Consider the following 19,200-nt stretch of genomic DNA (forward strand, 5'->3'; position numbering starts at 1 on the left):
ATGCAGGATTGGAAGGAGAGTGCGAGTGGAGATAATTGGCTTGGATCAGTGATCTCTTGAGCATTAAGACTTTCATTATCTGAAAGAAGCACGGAGATGAGATTTTTGTCTATATTTATCAATATAGAAAAGAAGCAGGGCGTTGAGATACTTTTGTCCATTCATCCTGCCATCTACAAAATCCATCACCTCTCAATGCCCAGCATCTTTCGTTCCAACTCCTTGCTCTACAGGGAAGTCTTGGTTTCATTAATTCTCCGTGTTTTCAGCAAACATCTCATTCACCTCGCAAATCTGACTTATAAGTCATCCCATCGTGTTGACATCATGTTAGCAACTCAAGATAAGCTGCTTTATGTTGATGGAATTAATTCGAGTCAGTTTTCAGGATCAATATGTCGTGGAATCTACAAGGGAACAGGCTATTTTAGATCTAGTGTTGTGTAATGAAACAGGGTTAATTGGTAATCTTATAGTAAATGATCCTCTGGGGAAGAATGATCATAATATGGTAGAATTTGATATTGAGTTTGAAAGTTTGAGAGTGATGTCATTAAGTCAGAAACTAGGGTCTTAAATTTAAACAAAACCAATAACGTAGTGATGAGGATTGAGTTGGCTAAGGTAGTTTGGGAAATTAGATTTAAAAATATGATGATAGATAAGCAATGGCGAACATTTAAAGAAATAATTTATAATTCCTCAACAAAATTACATTCCCTTGAGGGTTACAAACTCCACCGGAAAAGTGGTCCAACCTTGGTTAATTGGAGAGATTAATGATATTTTAGGTTAAAAGAGGCTTATAATGTTGCCAAAAAGAATAGTAAGCCTGAGGATTAGGAGAGTTTTAGAAATCAGCAAAGGATGACCAAGAAATTGATAAATATGTATAAAGGAAGAGATTAGCGAAAGTAAACATGGGTCCATTGGAGACAGAGACAGGAGAATTTATAATGGAGAATAAGGAAATGGCAGAGACGTTAAACAAGTATTTTGTATCTGTCTTCACAGTAGAGAACACAAAAATCATACCAGAAGTATTGGGGAACCAAGGTTTTAATGAGAGTGAGGAACCTAAAGCAATTAAGATTAGTAAATAAAAAGTACTGGAGAAATTAATGGGACTAAAAGCTAACAAATTCATTGGCCCTGATGGCCTACATCCTAGGGTTTTAAAAGAGGTGGCTGCAGAGACAGTGGATGCATTGGTTTTATCTTCCACAGTTCCCATGATTCTAGAAAGTTCCCCATGGATTGGAAGGTACCAAATGTAACCCCTCTATTCAAGAAAGGAGGGAGTGAGAAAAGAGGGAACTACAGGCCCTTTAGCCTGACAATAGTAGGAGGGAAATTGCGGGAATCTATTACTAGGGACGTGGTCACAGGGCAATTAGAAAATCATAATATGGTTAGGCACATGCAACAAGTTTTATGAAAGAGAAATCGTGTTTGACAACTCTATTAGAGGTTTTGAGGGTTTAGATAGCAGGGTAGATAAGGGAGAACCAGTGGATGTAGAATATTTGGATTTTCAAAAGGCATTCGATAAGGTGCCACACAAAAGTTTGTTGAACAAGATTAGGGTTCATGGGATTGTGGGTAATATATTAACATGGATTGGGGATTGGTTGACTTACAGAAAACAGAAAGTCGGAATAAACAGGTCATTTTGGGGTTGGCAGGTTGTAACTAGTGGGGTGCCGTGAAGATCAGTGCTTGGGCCTCAGATATTTACAATCTATATTAATGACTTAGATGAGGGGACCGAGTGTAATGTGTCCAAGTTTGCTGACGATACAAAACTAGGTGGGAAAGTAAGCTGTGAGGAGGATGCAAAGAGGATGCAAAGTGATACAGACAGGTTAAGTGAGTGGGCTAGAAGTTGGCAAATGAAGTATAAAGTGGGGAAATGTGAGGTTATTCACTTTGGTAGGAAGAATAGAAAAGCAGAATATCTTTTAAACGAAATGTTGGAATTCAGAGGGATTTGTGTGTCCTTGTACACGGATCAGAGAAAGTTAACATGCAGGTGCAACAAGCAATTAGGAAAGCAAATGGTGTGTTGGCCTTCATTGCGAGGTGGTTGGAGAACAAGGATAAGGAAGTCTTGCTGTAATTATATAGGGCTTTGGTGAGACCACATCTGGAGTACTGTGTACAGTTTTGATCTCCTTACCTGGGAATGATATACTTGCCTTAGAGTGGGTGCAACAAAGGTTGACTAGATTGATTCCGGGGATGAGAGGTTTGTCCTGTGAGGAGAGATTGAGCAGAATGGGCCGATATTCTCTGGAGTTTACAATGATGAGGTGATCTCATTGAAACATATAAAATTCTTAGAGGGCTTGACAGGGTAGATGCTGGGATGCTGTTTCCCCTCGCTGGAGAGTCCAGAACTAAAGGTTATAATCTCAAGATAAGGGGCCGGCCATTTAGTTCAGAGATTTCTTTGCTGAGAGGGTTGTGAACCATTGGAATTCTCTACCCCTGAGGGATGTGGATGCTGAACCATTGAATAGATTCAAAACTGATGTAGATCGAATTTTGGACACGAAGGAACTCAAGGGATATGGGGATTGGTCGGGAAAGTGGAGTTGAGGTCGAAGATCAGCGTTATCAAATGGCGGAGCAGGCTCGAGGGACTGAATGGCCAACTCTTGCTCCTTTCGCTGATGTTGGTCCGCTGGAAAAGCAGAACTTGCCAGCTGTTTTAAAACTTTTAGCCTGAACAGGGACTTGAACCCTGGACCCTCAGATCACTACCTGTTTTAAAAGTCTGAAGCTCTACCGACTGAGCTATCCAGGCTCGTTGTTTGATTGGTTTCCATCGTACAGATTCATGGTGGGACTCAGAATTATCCCTGTCAATGTCGAATTCGGGGGAGCATCTCTTTCATACAATTCTCAGCAACGTGTTGAGGAGAATCCTTGTTTCTGTTGAACATGATGTAAGAAACATGGACAGCGAACTCGTGAGTTTACAATTCTTCTTGTTTGTACAAAATGTTTTGTCATTCGTTCGCAGCAATAAAAAAAACACTTTACCCAATGGCTCAAAAGGTAAACTTGTTCCACACGGGAGCTGGAAAAGGCCTCTCGACATTTCAGCCGATCAACAATTGAAAGCTGAATAATTTCACCCGTTACACCGTGACACCAGGCAGCAGATTTGCCTCCCGAATTTTCCCTACACGACACTTCAAACCGATGAATCTCTGCTTCACGGAAAGAAGAATTGTGTGTTTGGTTCTTTCGATTTAAAGATGTCGTGCCGGCCGCTTTACCATTTCAGCTCTCGCCAATCGCCCCCTCTCCCTCCTATAAACAAATAAACTCTCGCCTGCTATTGCAAGACGGGAGGTCAGAGGAGCCTCAGTGCCCACATGGGGACATGAAGAAGTCGATGTGTTATGGAACTGGTTGTACCTTGAACTCCGGTCAAAATGTTTAGAAGGTTCAACTACTTTAGATGGCGCTGGAACTCACAACCCCAGCATTTCTCGAGTGTATAATTATTGTAGAAATAACGCGCGCTGACCGATTGCTCCACTGGAGCCGCGCACGGTCTGTGTCCCCAGTGCTCCCATCAAACAGCTTCATCCTCGGTCTCTCAATTATCGCTTCCTGATCTTTCCCACACAGAAACCTCCAACCAAGAGGCGATTCGTTAAACATCAGCAGATCTTTAAAAGCCGTGGAATCTGAAACAAAACCCCAGACAATAAGAACTTTTAATTATATTATTATTATTAACTTAAGGACAATTATTTTCATGCTACTTTGAGGATTTCGGAAATTGGGAGCTGAAACTGAGAAACTCTCTCTGGGCTGTCGGTGATTGGAGAAATGGGCGTTATTTCATTTGAAAACCGAGGCACGGAACTTTCTGATGGAGAAGTGTGAGAGAAGATTGTGGTTAGTGGCAGTTACCGGGGAGATCCAGAGGAGAGGGAGAAAAGTCAAAGTCACAGCTGTGACAGCTCAAGTGCTCTGCTTATCTGTAATATTTAGAAAGTAATGTGCAGCACAGGACAAACCAGTTTGGTATCGGTTATCAAAAATACTAAAAGTCCCGGGTTCAAAGGCGGGACTTTTAGTATTTTTAGTAAAGAGGGAACGGTTTTAACCGCCAGACCGAAATCATTCCCCATGAATCTGAAGCGTCTTGCGGAAAATGGCAGTGCGAACTGTTATGTTCGTGTCATGACTTGAAAGACCCTCCAATTCCCGACAGTATCTTTGAACGAGTTTTGCAGTAAAACCGCGATAGAAGCCGCTTTGCATTCGTCAAACGTGTCGGTGACGATATTGGGGGTGATCAGGGTCGATTTCAATTATTTGAAATCTCACCATGTGACCCGGAGATTGACGGCAGAATCGAGTTTTTCCTGTAAGTCCTGAATTGAAGGGAAAGGCGCAACAAGTAGGTCGGAGGAATGAAGAGCAGAAAATGTGGATGAAACTTGCACGAGTGAAAATCCCTGTATGTTGGAAGACTCAGCCCCCAGTGGTGGAGAGGATTGGGATTTCAAGCTGTCTCACAGCTCACACACACACCATTGGCTCATTTAATCACCTTCAACAACTCAAATACATCAACACTTAATCTTCTATACACAAGGAAATACAAACCTTGTCTGTGCAACTTGTCCGCATAATTTAACCATTTTAGCCCCGGTATAATTCTGGTGAATCTGCACTGCACCCCCTCCAAGGCCAATATATCCTCCCTGAGGTGCGATGCCCAGAACTGAATGCAGGACTCGAAATGTGGTCTCAGCAGAGTTTATATAACTGGAACATAACTTCCACCCCTTTGAATTCCAGCTCCCTTAAGATAAAGGCTAAAGTTCCATTAGGCTTTTGAATTATTTTTTGTAACTGTCCACTGACTTTTCATGATTTCTGTACTTGGACCCGTAAACATCTTTCCTCCTCCACAGTTCGCAGCTTCTCACCAGTTAGAAAATATTCTCATCTATCTTGCCTCGGTCCAAAGTTCACACTTCCCCATATTGAAAGTTTGAACAGACTGGGCCTCTTTTCCATAGGAAATAGAAGGCTGAGGGTGACCTGATGTAGGATTTTAAGATCATGCAAGGATTTGATAGGTCAGATGTAGATAAGGTGTTTGCATTTTTGGGGGTGAGGGCTTCAAAACTTGGGGCCATGAATATAAGATAGTCACTAATAAATCCAATATTGTATACAAGAGAACCATATTTACAAAGAGGCTCGTTAGAATGTGCAGCTCGCTACAACAAGGAGTAGTTAATGCGAAAAGCATGGATACATTTACAGGGAAGCTGGATAAACACATGGAGGAGAAAGGAATATTCGGGTTTGCTCATCGGGTTAGATGAAGAGGGGTTGGAGGAGGCTCGTCTGCAGCATAAACACCGGTGTAGTCTAGTTGGGCCGAATTGCCTGTTTCTGTGATGTACATTCGATGTAATTCTATGTAAGCTCCATCTGACACAGTTTTACCAACTCACTGAATCTATCAATTTCCCTTTGTAACTTTATGCTCCCATCTACACTACTCACTGTGCCACCAAACTTGGTGTCGTCGACACACTTGGATATATGGCTTTCTATTCCTTCATCTACCTCATTTATACACATAGTAAAAAGCTGATGCCCCGGTACAGATCCCTGGGGGACATCACTAATCACATCCTGTCAATTTGAGCACAGACCCAATAACCCTACTCTCTGTCTCCTACCTCCTAACCAACTCCCTACCCATGTCAATAGGTTGCTTTAATTTCCATCTGTTCTCATTTTTGTTAACAGTCGCTTATGTGGTCCCTCATCGAATCCCTCTGGAAGTCAATGTACATATAACACCCATAGACACTCCATTATCTACCACATTAGTCAAATCTTCAAAAAGTTCAACTAGTTTCTTTGAACTTGACTTACCCTTTACAAATCCATGCTGACTCTCTCTGATCAATCCATGTGTATCCAAGTGCTCAGTCATTCTTTCCCTAATAACAGATACTGGAAACTTCCCCGCAATTTCCGATCTTATCTCTCCTACCATTCCTAATTAATGGAATGACATTGGCAATTTTTCAATCAATGGAATAATTCCTGAATCAAGAGAGTTTTGAACGATCATGACTAAAGCATGTACAATTTCCTCACCTACTCCTTTTAATCCCCTGGGATGGGAACCATCAGGTCCTGGAGATTTGTGTCTTTATTCTAGCTATTTTCTCGATTACCATTATTTTATTTATACTGAATCCCCTTGATTTATTTTCAGTATTCTTTGTGTCTCTGGTATATTATCCTCATGCTTTTCTGTGAGTATTTAGCTGGTCTGCCATTTCCCAATTTTCAATTACAATATCACCTCCATCTGTCTTTAAGGGGCCCACATTACTCTTAGTAAACGGGCAAGCGAAGTAGACAAAGATAAAACAGTCTGAACCCCCAACAGAATGTGACGTGTAGATAACGTGACGTGAGATAAGTTCCCCTCAATTGGCTCTGTGGTTTAGTTGGTTAAAGCACTTGTTTAATAAATTAAGTAAATCATAGATTCAACTCCCAGTGGCGCCTTTGTGTAATTTATGATGTTTAGTGAATTTGGCGAGCAAAAATACACAGTGCGGTGTTTGGACTTTGTTTTGCATCCAACACGGAACTGATCAGAATGTCTCTTCAAGAATGCCCCTTCATTGGACAGACAGAACACTCACAGATGGTGTACATTACACGTTAATATCAGGACAGGTTCATCTTTCTGGGCTCGATGAAGTCGGGGTATAATTCTCGATTCAAGGTTCATATCCCGGAGAATCCCTAATTTGTCCCTAGACTTTGGATCTTGAGCTGCGGTTCAAACTTTTGCAAAGAGGGAAAAGAAGTCCCCAAATCACTCCACCTGAATCTCAAGCGCTTTCGGAAGAAGTTCAGGTCAAACAATCAGGACTTTAAAGGCACCTCAATGACCTGCACTTTCATTGATTGAGCTTTGCTTACAATTGCATTCGACCTTGAAACCGCTCTGGGCTTTCATCTCACTGAAGCAGAGTGTGGCCGCTCTGTATCTGTGAGCATGTCGGTGACGAGGTTAGCTCTGATATTGGTCGCTTTCAATTTTTAACATTTCACCAAGCGTCAGGGAAAAGAAAACGAGAATCGAATTGTCCCTGTAAGTGATGAATTGAAGGGATTGGTGCTCCAAGCAGATCTGGAAAATGCGCAGTGCAGTCTCTCAGGAGTTCCAAATCCACCCTCTCACCACTCGGCGATCATATTAACTGAGCTTTACTCTGGCCCAGTGTCACCGCGCTGAAATCGAGTATTTCTCCGGCATGTTTCTCTTAACTTCACAGTTGCTGGTTTAAGAGTGAAGACCGGCTCATTGGATTTTCACTCCTGCAAGTTTCAACCATTCATTTTGGACTGACTGCAGACAACTGTTTGGTCACTGCAAACTCAAAGTTTAGCTCAATGAACTACTGGTTCAGTGGGTGACTTCTTCACCTGTCTCGGTGGTGCTATCGGTCAGTGCGAAAGTTTGATGTTTCGAGCCCTAATTTTATTTTCCCAAAGGAATCATCACCTCAAAGTTCCAAGGTTTCACTGTGTGTTTTGTCTGCGAGAAAATGTACCGTGATCATTGCCGGCTGAGCAGGGCTGATATTCCACCATTTACCCTGTTGTCGGAGAGCAGGCACATGAATCATATAAAGGAATGGAACATTGGCTTCACGGAAATCACAATTCATAACCCATTTATTTTAAGCGGGTTTATTTTAAATGAGTTAACGCCTGCCTTAAATGGTAGACTCAGGACTGTCACACAAACAGGTTAAATCTTCATAGAATAATTACCATGATTAGTTTTAGACTGGACGCCGCACGGTGACTTTACTGTCAGTGAAGAGAGACGAGAAAGACCAAAGTGCCGTTTGCCCCTCTCAGTGTGGCCCTGAAGGACTGTGTCCAGGCTGAAGTTCTGTTCCCACCGGACGATCCTCCCCCCAGATTGTCCTTTCTGAGCTCCAGTCAGGTGATGCGAAACACTCAGGTGGGAAAGACCAAAATCTACAACAAGGTGTTTAAAACAAAACTGATTTATTTAACAGATATCAGAATATTAAACTCCAGCCCAGTTATAGGGCTTATTAACATCAGAAGAAACAAACCCCAACTGTCAGAATGAACATGGTTCAGTCCTGGATGGGATTTACAGCAGAATCCAACCCCTGCAGTCACTTTTGAACTCCCTGGTGTCTCAGTACGTGTGATGACTGAGTGAATCCCTTCCCACACACGGAATCATAGAATCAGAGAAAGCTGCACCACAGAAGGAAGCCATTCGGCCCATCGTGTCTGTGCCGGCCGAAAAAGAGCTATCCAGCTCAATCCCACTTTCCAGGGCTTGGTCCGTAGCCCTGTAGGTTACGGCACTTCAAATGCACATCCATGCACTTTTTAAATGAGTTGAGGTTTTCTGCCTCGACCACCCTTTCAGACAGTGAGTTCAAGACCCTGACCACCCTGTCCGCTTCTGTGTATCCTCGAACTTTATCACTGCTATCCGGAGGTCGAGGAGACAACCATTCGCTCCTCTATGACATAAATCGTGAATTATACCCTGACCCCGACGAGCCCAGAAACAAGAACGTGTCCTTAAATTAAAGTGTTACAGACACATTCTATGAGAGGTCTGTCTGTGCGATGAAATGGTGTTTTTGAACAGTCATTCTGATATCGGTTTCCTCCTCAAACCTCAACAAATACCAATTCCAAAGTGTGACTTTGTCGCTGAATTCCACAAATTAGGTAAAAATAATAAGTGACACAAAACACTGCTGGGAGTTGAACCCAGGATCGCCTGTTTACAAGACAGATGCTTTAACCAACTAAACCACAGCACCAATTCACTGCACCTGTTCCCCACCTCGTCTCACTAATATCGATCAGCGACACGTTACTGTCTGTTCGAGGCACAGACCGTTTTATCTTTGTCGATTTCCCTTGTCCGTTTCCCTGTGCATCCTGATACTGCCTGCATTTCTCGCTGTGTTTATCTTTGTGTATCCATCAGTGTGTTGATACACGGATGATTAAGTGTGCTTGTGTTTGTTACATTAAATAAATTCGGGGTTCAGATAATTCTCGCTCTGACATTGGAGAACTATTGAGTTGAACTTTACAGCGAAGTCTTGTTTATTGTGGGGCTGAAACGAAAAAACCGAAGAGGTCCAAAAAGGGAAAAGGAGAAAAAACTTGTGAAGGAAAATAACGACAACAATCAAGGTATTTACAGGTATATTAAGAGAAAGAAGGGTGACTAAGAGTAATGTGGGACCCTTAAAGACAGATGGAGGTGATATTGTAATTGAAAATCAGGAAATGGCGGAGTTGCTAAATATTTACTTTGCATCGGTCTTCATAGAAAAGGATGAGGCGAACATAGCAGAGACACGAGGAAAACTGTAAATAAATCAAGGGGATTCAGTGTAAATAAAATAATGGCAATGGAGAAAATAATGAGATTGAAGATTGTCAAATCTCCAGGACCTGATGTTTACCATCCCAGGGTAATAAGAGGAATAGGTAAGGAACTTGTACATGCTTACTCATGATCGATCAAAACTCTCTTGATTCAGGAATTGTTGCTTTAATTGAAACATTGTCAATGTCACTCCATTATTTCGGATGGGTCGGAGAGATAAAGTTGGAAATTCTAGGTCTATCAGTCTGACGCCTGTTGTGGGGAAGTTACCAGTATCCGTTATTGGGGAAAGAATGACTGAGCACTTGGATAAATATGGAGTAATCAGAGAGAGCCAGCATGGATTTGTAAAGGGGAAGTCAAGTCTAACAAAGCTCGTTGAACCTTTTGAAGATGTAACTAACGTGCTCGATAATGGAGTGTCTCTGGGTGTGAGATGGACATTGACTTCCAAAGGCATCCAATAAGGGACCACATAAGAGACTGTCAACAAAAATTAGAGTGCGTGGAATTTAAGGCAACCTATTGAAATGGGTCAGGAGTTGGTTAGAAGGTGGGAGGCAGAGGCCCGGGATAATAAGGGATGTACTCAAATTGGCCGGATGTGATTAGTTCTGGGGCATCAGCTTTTTCCGATATGTATAAATGACGGAGATGAAGGAATAGAGAGCCGAACACTCACGTTTGTCGCTGACATCGAGTTAGGAGGCGCAGTGAGTAGTGTAGATGGGAGCATAAAGTTACAAAGGGAAATTGATAGATTCAGTGAGTTGGTAAAACTGTGTCAGATGGAGCTTACATAGAATTACATCGAATGTACATCACAGAAACAGGCAATTCGGCCCAACTGGACTATACCGGTGTTTATGCTGCAGACGAGCCTCCTCCAACCCCTCTTCATCTAACCCTATGAGCAAACTCTAATATTCCCTTCTCCTCTATGTGCTTATCCAGCTTCCCCGTAAATGCATCCATTCTATTCGCCTTAACTACTCCTTGTGGTGGTGAGTTGAACATTCTAACGACTCTCTGGGGAAGTCTGTTTCTCTTGAATGCCAGATTGGACACATTAGTGACTGGATTATATTCATGGCCCCAATGATTTGGAGTCCCCACTCCCACAAGTGCGAACACCTTGTCCATGCCTAACCTATAAAGCCCTCACATAATCTTAAAGCCCGATATCAGGTCACCCTCAGCCTCCTCTTTTCTATACAGAAGAGCCCCAGCCTGTTCAAACTTTCAATATGGGGAAGTATAGGGTCATCTACTTTGGACGGAAGCAATATAGATCAGAGTATTTTCTAAATGGTGAGAAGCTCGGAACTATGGAGGAGCAGAGAGATTTAGGGATCGAAGTACAGAAATCACTAAAAGCCAGTGGACTGCGAAAAAATAATTTGAAAGTCTAATGTGATGTTGGCCTTTATCTCAAGGGAGCTGGAATTCAAAGACGTGGAAATATGTTCCAGATAGAAAGCTCTGGTGAGACCCCATTTAAAGTATTGCATTCAGTTCTGGGCACACCCCTCAGGAAAGACATATTGGCCGTGGAGGGGATGCAGCGCAGTTTCACCAGAATGATACCGGGGCTAAAATGTTTAAATTATGAGGGCAAGTTGCGTGGACAAGGTTTGTATTTCCTCGTGTATAGAGGATTAAGTGGTGATGTAATTCAGGTGTTGAAGGTGATTCAATGATCCAATGGTGGGTGTGTGAGTTGGTGCTGAATCGGTCCCCTTCAGTGAAGAGAGGGTCAGCGGGCGCCTGACAGACACGGCTCGGAACGGGACTCGCTTCTCTCCGGCGGCAGCGGCTGGTTTAGAGAGATCTCCCTGTCTGCTGCTGTTACTCCGCCTCCCGCACTCTGGGAGAACCGCGGAGGTCGGTCCTCATTTTTCTCTTATGGATCCGGCTCCATCCGTTTACTGTTGACGGGAGTGCGTCTGATACCAAGTCAGTCAGAAGCGGGTGCAAATCACAACATAGGCACAGGCCCAAGGACTGGGGACTGGTTTGATATTGGGTCCTTTTTAAGGGATAGGCTGGAGAATGTTTGTATAATAATAATGATCAGACTTAACTTTGATACAATGAAGTTTTTCTCAGTTATTTCCCATTTCCACCCTCACCAGTTTTATACAGTAACAGGTAACAATGTTTGAGGGATGTGATGTCCAGTGTTGGTGGAATCAGTGTAATTTAACTTAATACATTGAAGAATCTCTTGTCTATCCCAGGCTCTTACCTTAGGTTTAGACCCTCACCTAGTTTAAAATCGGTCACTCACTGATATAAATAAACCAGTAACAATCCCGAAACCTCAGCGGGGATATTTGTTCCGATACTTAATGACAGTCCCAATTTCCACTGAAATTCTCAATCAGCAAATCCCAGAGGCTGTTTCGGGTTTGACAAACTGTGAAACAGATTGTTTTAAAAGCCGGAAAGAGGGAAAAACTGGTGGTTGATATGAAGTGTTGTACATTATCTCTTTCTGTTTCAGATTTACAATTTCTCTTTGTGTGTTACTGACAGGAGAGGCTATAACGGAGCCCAGTGACTGGGTAACGAGCTGCACTGAGTCATTGGCCTGTGTTACAGACCGGCTCGTTGGACCTGCTCATTTCGTGAACTCGCTGGTGTCTCAGCACGTGTGATGACTGAGTGAATCCCTTCCCACACACGGAGCAGGTGAACAGTCTCTCAACCAATGGGCATGCGATGATGTGTCAGCAGTTCATTTCCACTTTTAAAGCTCTTCTCACAGTCAGTGCATGAAAAGGTCACTCAATAGTGTCAACAAGTTAATGTTTCAGAAGGTGGGATGATCGAGTGAATCTCTTCCCACACACGGAGCAGGTGAAAAGTCTCTCCCCAGTGTGAGTGCGTCGATGTCTCAGCAGTTCGTTTCTGATTTTAAATCTCTTCCCACAGTCAGATCATTTGAAGGTCTCTCAGTGTGAACTCGCTGGTGTTTCAGCAGGGAGGATGACCAAGTGAATCCCTTCCCACATACTGAGCAGGTGAACGGCCCCTCCCCAGTGTGGGTGCGTTGGTGTGTCAGCAGATTAAATTTGCTTTTATAGCTCTTCTCACAGTCAGAACATTTAAAAGGTCTCTCATCAGTGTGAACTCGCTGGTGTCTCAGCAGGTTGGATGGCCGAGTGAATCTCTTCCCACACACGGAGCAGGTGAACGGCCTCTCCCCAGTGTGAACTCGCTGGTGTTTCAGCAGGGTGGATGACCCAGTGAATCCTTTCCCATACACAGAGCAGGAGAACGGCCTCTCCCCAGTGTGAGTGCGTTGGTGTGTCAGCAGATTAAATTTGCTTTTAAACCTCTTCTCACAGTCAGAACATTTAAAAGGTCTCTCATCGGAGTGAACTCGCTGGTGTCTCAGCAGGATGGATGACCGAGTGAATCTCATCCCACACAAGGTGCAGGTGAACGGCCTCTCCCCAGTGTGGGTGCATTGGTGTGTCAGCAGATTACATTTGCTTTTATACCTCTTCCCACAGTCATAACATTTAAAAGGTCTCTCATCGGAGTGAACTTGCTGGTGTGTAAGGAGGGTGGATGACAGTGTGAATCTCTTCCCACACACTGAGCAGGTGAACGGCCTCTCCCCAGTGTGAACTCGCTGGTGTGTCAGGAGGTGAGATGACCGAGTGAATCCCTTCCCACACACAGAGCAGATGAACGGTCTCTCCCCAGTGTGAGTGCGTTGGTGTTTCAGCAGTTCAATTTTGCTTTTAAACCTCTTCTCACAGTCAGAACATTGAAAAGGCCTCTCCCCAGTGTGAACTCGCTGGTGTGTCAGAAGCTCAGATGACCGAGTGAATCCCTTCCCACACACAGAGCAGATGAACGGCCTCTCCCCAGTGTGAGTGCGTTGGTGTATCAGCAGATTACTTTTGCTTTTAAACCTCTTCTCACAGTCAGAACATTTAAAAGATCTCTCATCAGAATGAACTCGCTGGTGTGTCTGGAGGCTGGATGACCGAGTGAATCTCTTCCCACACACGGAGCAGGTGAACGGCCTCTCCCCAGTGTGAACTCGCTGGTGTGTCAGGAGGAGGGATGACTGAGTGAATCCCTTCCCACACATGGAGCAGGTGAACGGCCTCTCCCCAGTGTGAACTCGCTGGTGTGTCAGGAGGAGGGATGACTGAGTGAATCCCTTCCCACACACGGAGCAGGAGAACGGCCTCTCCCCAGTGTGGGTACATTGGTGTGTCAGCAGATTCCTTTTGCATTTAAACCTTTTCTCACAGTCAGAACATTTAAAAGGTCTCTCCCCAGTGTGAACTCGCTGGTGTGTCTGGAGGCTGGATGAAATAGCGAATCCCTTCCCACACACGGAGCAGGTGAACGGCCTCTCCCCCGTGTGAGTGCGTTGGTGTATCAGCAGATTAATTTTGCTTTTGAACCTCATCTCACAGTCAGAACATTTAAAAGGTCTCTCATCAGAGTGAACTCGCTGGTGTGTCTGGAGGCTGGATGACCGAATGAATCCCTTCCCACATACGGAGCAGGTGAACGGCCTCTCCCCAGTGTGACTGCGTCGATGAGTTTCCAGCTCTGAAGGGTAATTGAATCCCTTCCCACAGTCCCCACATTTCCACGGTTTCTCCATGGTCCGGGTGTCCTTGTGTCTCTCCAGGTTGGACGATCAGTTGAAGCCTCGTCCACCCACAGAACACGTGTACGGTTTCTCCCCGCTGTGAACGGTGCGATGTTTTTTCTGGCTGTGTAACTGGTTAAAGCTCTTTCCACAGTCAGTGCACTGGAACACTCTCACTCAGTGTGTGTCTCGGTGCTTTTCCACTCACACTGATGTTTGAAATCTTCTCCCACAGACAGAACAGACAAATGTTTCTCCTTCCACATTTAAAGGCCGATGATATTCAGGTCCTGATGAATCGAGTGACTCTGTCAGATCTTGACGTGATCTTTGGTTTGAGTTTCCCTCTGCAAATCCTCCCCTGTAAAAGGAGTTTATAAAAGTTATCACTGTAATTACAGGATAGAAATTCAGATCAGATAACTTTACTTTCTATGGAACATTATTTCCTCTCTCATTCCTCAAAGCTGTAAATCCCCGTCCCACACACTCTCCCTCCTCCCTGTGCTGAAATCCAAACCCATCGCATCATCTTTCAGTGGCCCGAAACCATAAGTGCAAGGGTGAGAGAGGAATGTGAGAGTGAGTGTGAGAGAGTGAGTGTGAGAGAGTGAGTGTGAGAGAGTGAGTGTGAGAGAGTGAGTGTGAGAGAGTGAGTGTGAGAGAGTGAGTGTGAGAGAGTGAGTGTGAGAGAGTGAGTGTGAGAGAGTGAGTGTGAGAGAGTGAGTGTGAGAGAGTGTGAGTACAGCAGTGGGCTCGGTGTGGAGAATGAAGTGGGGCAGGTGGAGCATGTTTCAGTGGGGCAGCAGTGATCATAATCTCATTAGGTTTAGAACAGTAATGGAAAAGGACAGGGGACAGTCAAATGTGAAAATTCTTAACTGGAGGAGGGCTAATTCCAATGAGTTAAAAAGGGATCTTGTCCAGGTGGATTGGTATCAAAAATTGTCAGGCAGAACAGTAATTGAACAGTGGGAGGCCTTCAAGGAGGAGTTGGTTTGGGTGCAGAGTGGACAGATTCCCACGAGGAGGAAAGGAACAACATCCAAAGCTGGAGCTCCCTGGATGACGAAAGGTATAGAGATCACCATTTCTCCTTCATTTACAGACACTCCCTGACCGATCACCATTTCTCCTTCATTTACAGACACTCCCTGACCGATCACCATTTCTCCTTCATTTACAGACGCTCCCTGACCGATCCCCATTTCCCCTTCAATTACAGACGCTCCCTGACCGATCACCATTTCTCCTTCATTTACAGACGCTCCCTGACCGATCCCCATTTCCCCTTCATTTACAGACGCTCCCTGACCGATCCCCATTTCTCCATCATTTACAGACGCTCCCTGACCGATCCCCATTTCCCCTTCATTTCCCGGCGGGTAGTGAGGGGGGGATAATGTTCACTGTTTTATATTCGGGTCTGGGGCCGCACTCGGGGTTTGTAAAGCCTGAGCCTGGGCCTGAGCCCGGACCCGGGCCCCGGGGTTTATTGAGCCTCTTGCTCCGATCCTCTGACCTGCACCGAACGCGCTCCTCCCGCAGCCTCGACTGGCCGCGCATGCTCAGGACACACTGACCGATAATGAGTCACTACTACGCCTGCGCACTGGGCTCCACTGATTCAGATAGGGCACAATCTGAACCGCGCTGCATGCTGGGTGATGCAGCCGCCATTGATGATCTTAATATCAGGCCGAAAAACAAAGACTTTGGAAGCAGATAATTCAAGTGTTTAATTTATAATATAAATAATTCAATCGTTCAATTCATTTCATAAATTATTGAACAGTTCAATTCATTAAATAATCAATTGTTTAATTTGTTACATGAACAATTAGTGTTTATTTATTGTATCATAAAAATAATTCAATAGTTTAATTCATTATATAAATATTCCTTTGTTTAATTTATTATATAAAGAATTCAATATTTAGTTGAATTATTTATATAATGAATGAAACACTTGAATTATTTACATAATAAATTGGATACAAAATTGTTGTAGAGGGTTGTTTTTCAAACTGGAGGCCTGTGACCAGCGGTGTGCCTCAGGGATCGGTGCTGGGTCCGCTGTTATTTGTTATTTATATTAATGATTTGGATGAGAATTTAGGAGGCATGGTTAGTAAGTTTGCAGATGACACAAGATTGGTGGCACTGTGAACAGTGAAGAAGGTTCTCTCGGATTGCAGCGGGATCTTGATAAATTGGGCCAGTGGGCCGATGAATGGCAGATGGAGTTTAATTTAGATAAATGTGAGGTGATGCATTTTGGTAGATCAAATCGGGCCAGGACCTACTCCGTTAATGGTAGGGCGTTGGGGAGAGTGAAAGAACAAAGAGATCTCGGAGTACAGGTTCATAGCTCCTTGAAAGTGGAGTCACAGGTGGATAGGGTGGTGAAGAAGGCATTCAGCATGCTTGGTTTCATTGGTCAGAACATTGAATACAGGAGTTGGGATGTCTTGTTGAAGTTGTACAAGACATTAGTAAGGCCACACTTGGAATACTGTGTACAGTTCTGGTCACCCTATTATAGAAAGGATATTATTAAACGAGAAAGAGTGCTGAAAAGATTTACTAGGATGCTACCGGGACTTGATGGTTTGACTTATAGGGAGAGTTTGGATGGACTGAGACTTTTTTCCCTGGAGAGTAGGAGGTTTAGGGGTGATCTTATAGAAGTCTATAAAATAATGAGGGGCATAGATAAGGTAGATAGTCAAAATCTTTTCCCAAAGGTAGGGGAGTCTATAACGAGGGGACATAGATTTAAGGTGAGAGGGGAGAGATACAAAAGGGTCCAGAGGGGCAATTTTTTCACTCAAAGGGTGGTGAGTGTCTGGAACGAGCTGCCAGAGGCAGTAGTAGAGGCGGGTACAATTTTGTCTTTTAAAAAGCATTTGGACAGTTACATGGGTAAGATGGGTATCGAGGGATATGGGCCAAGTGCAGGCAATTGGGACTAGCTTAGTGGTATAAACTGGGCGACATGGACATGTTGGGCCGAAGGGCCTGTTTCCATGTTGTAAACTTCTATGATTCTAATTGTTTCTTTATATAATAAATTTAACACTTGTATTATTTTTCTAATGATTTGAGCTTTTGAATTATTGATATCATAAATTAAACATTTGAATTATTTAGATAATCAAATAATCAATTCAATTATTTATATAATAAATTAAAGAATTGTTTCTTTATATAATAAATTTAACACTTGTATTATTCATGAAATGAATTAAGCTATTGTATTATTTTTATAATAAATTAAATACTTGAATTATTTATATAATGAATTGAGCAATTGAATTATTTATACAATAAATAAAACAATTCATTATAAATTAAACTATTGGATTTCTGCTATAATAAATTAGACACATGAATTATTTATATAATATAAACTATTGAATTATTTATATAATTAAATAGTTGAACTAATTGTACATTAAATTAAATAATTATTGATATAATACATTAAACAATTGGCTTCTTTATGTAATAAATTAAGCAATTGATTATTTTTATATTGAATTAAACTATTGAATTATTAACATTACATTTTAAACAATTGAATTATTTATATAATAAATTAAACAAAATAGCGGCCGGCGAGACGCAATCTTGGACAAAATGGCGGGCAACGCAGCCACCATCTTGGACAAAATGGCGGCAGGTGGCCGACAGAGTGCCCCCGGTGATCCCGCAGTGACCCCAGAATGTCCCAGTGACCCCAGAGTGATGGCAGAGTGCAGCCGGTCAGCCCAGAGTGCAGCCGGTCAGCCCAGAGTGCAGCCGGTCAGCCCAGAGTGCAGCCGGGCATCCCAGAGTGCAGCCGGTCAGCCCAGAGTGCAGCCGGGGATGCCAGAGTGGCGGCCTTTGTGTTTGGGCCACCACCACAACAACAACTTGTATTTATAATATATTATCTATATATTTATAATGTATTTATATATTTCTGTGTTATGGCACGGGGACAGCATGGAGAAAACGGCGGCCGGCGTGGCCCCCATCTTGGACAAAATGGCAGCCATCCCTTCCCCTCTCCCTGTTCAATCCCTTCCCCCTCTCCCTGTTCAATCCCTTCCCCCTCTCCCTGTTTCAATCCCTTCCCCCTCTCTGTGTGATCTCCACCCTCCTGTTTAAAACCCAGTGACCCCCAGTGTCCCCAGAATGTCCCAGTGATCCCCCCCAGTGGCCCCAGAATGTCCCAGTGGACCCCCCACCGTGGCCCCAGAATGTCCCAGTGAACCCCCAGTGACCCCAGAATGTCCCAGTGACCCCCCAGTGTCCCCAGAATGTCCCAATGACCCCCCCAGTGTCCCCAGAATGTCCCAATGACCCCCCCAGTGACCCCAGAATGTCCCAGTGATCCCTCAGTGTCCCCTGAATGTCCCAGTGACCCCCCCAGTGTCCCCAGAATGTCCCAATGACCCCCAGTGTCCCCAGAATGTCCCAGTGACCCCCCAGTGACCCCCCGGATGTCCCAGTGACCCCCCAGTATCACCTGAATGTTCCAGTGACACACCCCAGTGTCCCCAGAATGTCCCAGTGACCCCCCAGTGTCCCCAGAATGTCCCAGTGACCCAGACAGTGGCACCAGAATGTCCCAGTGACCCCCCCAGTGTCCCCTGGATGTCCCAGTGACCCCCCAGTGTCACCTGAATGTTCCAGTGACACACCCCCAGTGTCCCCAGAATGTCCCAGTGATCCCCCAGTGTCCCCAGAATGTCCCAGTGACCCCCCAGTGTCCCCAGAATGTCCCAGTGACCCAGACAGTGGCACCAGAATGTCCAGTGACCCCCCCAGTGTCCCTGGATGTCCCAGTGACCCCCCCAGTGTCACCTGAATGTTCCAGTGACACCCCCCAGTGTCCCCAGAATGTCCCAGTGATCCCCCCAGTGTCCCCAGAATGTCCCAGTGATACCCCAGTGTCCCCAGAATGTCCCAGTGATCCCAGAGTAACCCAGACATTACTCACGTGGCCCCCATTGGGTCCAGGCTGCGGTGAAGGTCTCAGTCAGTCAGTCCCCAGCAGAGAGAACGATTCTTGGCCCAGGATTCCTCCTCCTCCTTA

At 44.3% G+C, this 19,200-nt stretch overlaps 1 protein-coding gene and 2 non-coding genes across 4 annotated transcripts; all 3 read right to left on the minus strand.

Moving 5' to 3' along the window:
• Positions 1-1,043: 1,043 nt before the first annotated feature.
• On the minus strand, positions 1,044-19,192 carry LOC137317893 (zinc finger protein 585A-like). Of its 2 annotated transcripts, XR_010961769.1 has the most exons (3): positions 19,105-19,192; positions 11,755-14,475; positions 1,044-3,704 (listed from the first exon to the last, which is right to left on the minus strand). XR_010961769.1 is itself a non-coding variant. In XM_067980898.1 (2 exons), the coding sequence occupies exon 2, from the start codon at positions 14,124-14,126 to the stop codon at positions 12,387-12,389; it is 1,740 nt and encodes a 579-aa protein (XP_067836999.1). In that variant the 5' UTR covers positions 14,127-14,475; positions 19,105-19,192; the 3' UTR covers positions 8,082-12,386. The 2 variants fall into 2 exon arrangements, 1 of the variants encoding a protein (XP_067836999.1); XM_067980898.1 differs by lacking the exon at positions 1,044-3,704 and having other exon boundaries at positions 8,082-14,475.
• Positions 2,725-2,809, minus strand: trnak-uuu (transfer RNA lysine (anticodon UUU)). Its single transcript is given in 2 exon segments — positions 2,725-2,760; positions 2,773-2,809. It is a non-coding gene; the product is annotated as a tRNA-Lys (tRNA).
• On the minus strand, positions 8,833-8,906 carry trnat-ugu (transfer RNA threonine (anticodon UGU)). The gene has a single exon. It is a non-coding gene; the product is annotated as a tRNA-Thr (tRNA).
• Positions 19,193-19,200: the final 8 nt, after the last annotated feature.

Source organism: Heptranchias perlo, unplaced genomic scaffold, assembly GCF_035084215.1.
Source record: "Heptranchias perlo isolate sHepPer1 unplaced genomic scaffold, sHepPer1.hap1 HAP1_SCAFFOLD_637, whole genome shotgun sequence".
Taxonomy (NCBI): domain Eukaryota; kingdom Metazoa; phylum Chordata; class Chondrichthyes; order Hexanchiformes; family Hexanchidae; genus Heptranchias; species Heptranchias perlo.